Raw genomic sequence first — 4,034 nt, forward strand, 5'->3', positions numbered from 1 at the left:
AACAGCAATTAAAAGGCGCTGTGACCGACACTGACTATACGTTTTCCCGGAGCATTCAGTGTTGTCACTAAACGGTGATGCCACAACTACGAGCATCTTTCACTAGTTTCTGCATGGACCTAACTAGCCTAGAGCACAGGTTTTCAAACCCTGGGACAAAATGGGATGCTTTAAGGAAAATGTGTAGCCTATGTAGTTGTGCTGCTTCATAATTTTGTGGAAACGTGATACATTTTTATTCAGGATGTTTTGATGAATAAAGGATTCGAAAGAACAGCATTTATTTGAAATGGAGATCGTTTGTAACATTATAAATGTCTTTACTGTCACTTTTGATCTGTTTAATGCATGCTTGCTGAATAAAAGTATTAGTTTCTTGTACTCAAATGTCAGTTTATTGTGTAACTCATATAATCTTATGTTGTTTGCGTGCAGAATGCTATTGCTAATGCCACGTCGCTGGCTGAAGTTGAGCGGCTGAAGGGACTCCTGCAGTCCGGACAGATCCCGGGACGAGAGCTGAGATCAGGTATTACTTTTAATATGCACTTATACATAAACCTATTATTCAGTAATCACAAATGATGGGAAAAGTGATGGAAGTTCATTAGTGGGAACCCTGTGTGTAGCTCAGTTTAGCTGAAATTCGTAACCCTGATGCAGTGAACTACTTGCAAATAAAATGTATAGCTCACGAGGTTGCATTTTATTTTACAGTACGTGTACTTACAAGTACTTGCAGTGTACTTACCTAAGAAAGTACTGGTAATATAAGGTAACTACATGGGGTAGGGTTAGATTCAGGGTTAGTACCTAGTTATTGCAATTACTATAATAAGTACATAGTATGTACATGAGAAACAGGACTGTAAAATAAAGTGCTATCGCTCACTTGAGTCTCAGACTGAGGCTTTTCTGAAAAGCATAGATGCAAACTCCTCACCTTTCAGTGACGACTCGCTTTTTTCAGATCAAAATAGGTCACCTATGAGATCTGCTTAGATACAGTGAGAAAGTGTTTTTATGAGGGTGGTACTTGTGATCTTACAAGGGTAAATAAAGAACTGGGGCCGGATTCACGAAACATTCTTAAGAAGAAATTACTTCTCAACTGCCATTTTCTTCTTATTTTTTTAACTTAAGAAAAAGTTAAGAATATTTTGTATTCCCAAAAATTCTTCAGAATACTCTTATCTTTGTTCTTAAGATTGTTCTTAAGACAAAACTTAAGAAGAATTCAAATTCTTGAAAAGAATCTTCTTACATTTAGGACAGCCCCAGACTTGTCTTAAATCCCAAACAGTAAGAATTATTTAATGAATTTATTGGGTTATTTCAAATTAATTGTTATATTTAAGCATTACAACAACACTAGCTGCATATAATACGTAGTAGGACTATTAATAGGGAGTTTTCTGAAGTGACAGCGATGACTGATAATGTAAACAATGATCGGTCATGATTGGCCTATGTGACGCTACTTTTTGATGACTTCAAAATTCGGTAGCAACTCTAAAACGAGTCAGATAGTCAGTTTTAATTGAACGCTTTTAATTTTAGCTTATAAATACGACAATCTTTGGCAGTATTCAGCGCACATGAATGCGCAGGACGCGTTTGCTGTAGAAACACGGACACACATACCGGAAGCGTTCACTCAGATGAGAGCGCAAAAACACAGCACAAAAAACATATCGCTGCAGCTTGAGACAAGCTATTTTAAAAGTAACTGTTCAGAAACATGCCGCATTAAAAACGTGAAGCTGAGTGCCAGTCAAAGGCGACGAAAATAGTGTGCGTGCTTATTATAATTATTAGGGTAATCTGCAGGAAGCGCAAAAAGACAATAAAGTGTGAGTTTATCAGTGCGTCATGTATTCACTCAGATAAAGACTGTCATTTTTTTCTTAAGAAAAAAATTAAGATGTTCTTAAGAATATATTTGAGAACTTAAGAATTTTTCAAGAATTGCACTTAAGAACATTCTTACGAACTTTGTGGAATTTATCTTAAGGAATGTCTTCATTTATTTCTTAAGATTTTTGTGAATCCGGCCCCTGATTGTTTCAGTAAGTTTTGCATAGTATTTTATTTACTCTTTACTTCAAAAACTTCATGTCTATAAAGGGTAATATTTTATGTATTTGAGGTCTGAGATGTGGGAACGGTGAAAAGAGAGAGGGCAAACATTTAACATTTTAGGTCAGCATTGCTGTCTAATCAGAAAATATTGTCTTAAATAGCCTGCATAGCATTTCATCTTTTACAACATGGGATTTTGACCAAATATATTCAATCTTGATTTTTGTAAAATGTTGCAAGATTTTTTTTTTTTACAGTTACAATTGGAGTTTTGGACTTGTATAATAAAAAATATATTTTTTAAATACCTTAAGGTAACTACAAATGAGCATGTAAAGCAAATATCTTTAAAAGAAACTCTGTGTGGAGCATGCCCCCGATCCGCGCAATGCTCTCACCTTTTTTCCCCCCTCACCTGTTTGCATCTCTGGCATTTTGTTCAATCAAACAGCATTTTAATAAGCAATGGGACATATTTGGTTTCCTTATGAGGATTAAACATGATTAAGCTTCTCACATGTCTTGTGTTTGTCTTTTTCAGGAGCATGTGACATGGTGGAGGAAGAGGAGGAGGTCCAGGAGGAGATGCAGGAGTCTGTGCCCATGTATGAGGACATGCAGGGAGCGGAGGGACACAACCCAGACGGTGATGACATGCAGGAAGACATGCATATGAGTGGATCATAGATATGTTCGCTCGTTGTTGATGTTTTAGATTCGTTCATGCTTTTTGACGCTGTGTTTGACAGCACTTGTTTTTGTTTTTTTTGTAAATTAAAGTACATTAAACATTTGTTTTTTAATTAACAATGATGTTAATTTTTCCCCCCTCTCTCTTTGTATATCTGAACGTGGTCAAGAATTTTTTCTGTTTATTTGTGGTTTTCTAATATTTTGTGAAGCAAAACTTGTGACCACCGTCAACGACTAGAAATTAAAATATATTCATTCATATTGATTATTTACAGTGTGTTCAGTGTTCTCACTCAAGTTCTAAATGCATGGCACATTTCTTGCCTAATTATTTTCCACACGTTTTGTAAACAGTTAGGAAATCGAATATATGATATAGGACTCTGGTTTTGTTTTCTTCAGGTTTATATACAGCGAAGCCACAAATATGACCATCTTCATGCGAGGAACCCCATTCTAAAATTTGAAAGGCATCTACATATCTTCTTGTATGAATACCTTATTTAAAATATATTTTAAAATATTGTCTAAAATATTACTTAAAATATTTAGTTTTAATCAATTTTTTTCCCATTTCTGTTCATAGTACTGTATAGTTACATAATTTAGTAATTTACTTATTTTACACTTAATTTTTTTTACACACACTACCTACACTACTCATAATACTGTAGTGTTAAATTAATTTTTATTTACTCATTTACTTAACCACTCTTAAACAATATCTTTCTTTTTCTAAAAGTTTCCTAGCATTCCCATATGCTCCTTAAAGTTTTAGATTTAGCTTTATGAGTACCTCTAAAACTTTTAAATCTACAGTTACTTGAACTAACCATTAAACTCACTTTGAGTCCAAAATATGTGCTCCGTGTTCTCTGGTAAGTCAAAGAGTAGGCCTATTTTCCTGCTTTGATCTGATTAGTCCCGGCCGGGCTTCCGTAATGCCGAGTTCACACTGCACGATTTTAGCCCGATTTTTCACTCGCCGACAGGTTTTGCGAAATCGCCGACAAATGCCCGAAATCGGAGGCAAATCGGTGCTCGTTCACGCGAGTGACAATCACGCAGTGTGAATTATCAAAGACGCGATCTGAGGGAATCGCCGACAGGTCGCAGACGCCCGTGAAATATTTGGCATGCTAAATATCTAGAGCTGTCGGCGATTCACAATCTCGCTGTGTGCAATGGTTTCTGACTGAAAACTACATCGGCGATGACCTACAGACAATGAGAGACCACGATCCAGGGCAGAGGGAAGT

At 36.0% G+C, this 4,034-nt stretch overlaps 1 protein-coding gene across 1 annotated transcript in view; it reads left to right on the forward strand.

Moving 5' to 3' along the window:
* Positions 1-2,883, forward strand: part of LOC107742305 (U2 small nuclear ribonucleoprotein A'-like) — a 7,789-nt gene extending 4,906 nt beyond the window's left edge. The window contains exons 8-9 of the mRNA XM_016555224.1: positions 436-529; positions 2,624-2,883. Of these exons, the coding sequence (XP_016410710.1) occupies positions 436-529; positions 2,624-2,769 (240 nt within the window). The 3' untranslated portion in view covers positions 2,770-2,883. The remainder of the gene's footprint in view (positions 1-435; positions 530-2,623) is intronic.
* Positions 2,884-4,034: the final 1,151 nt, after the last annotated feature.

Source organism: Sinocyclocheilus rhinocerous, unplaced genomic scaffold (genome assembly GCF_001515625.1).
Source record: "Sinocyclocheilus rhinocerous isolate Xijiao unplaced genomic scaffold, SAMN03320098_v1.1 scaffold75, whole genome shotgun sequence".
Taxonomy (NCBI): Eukaryota; Metazoa; Chordata; class Actinopteri; order Cypriniformes; family Cyprinidae; genus Sinocyclocheilus; species Sinocyclocheilus rhinocerous.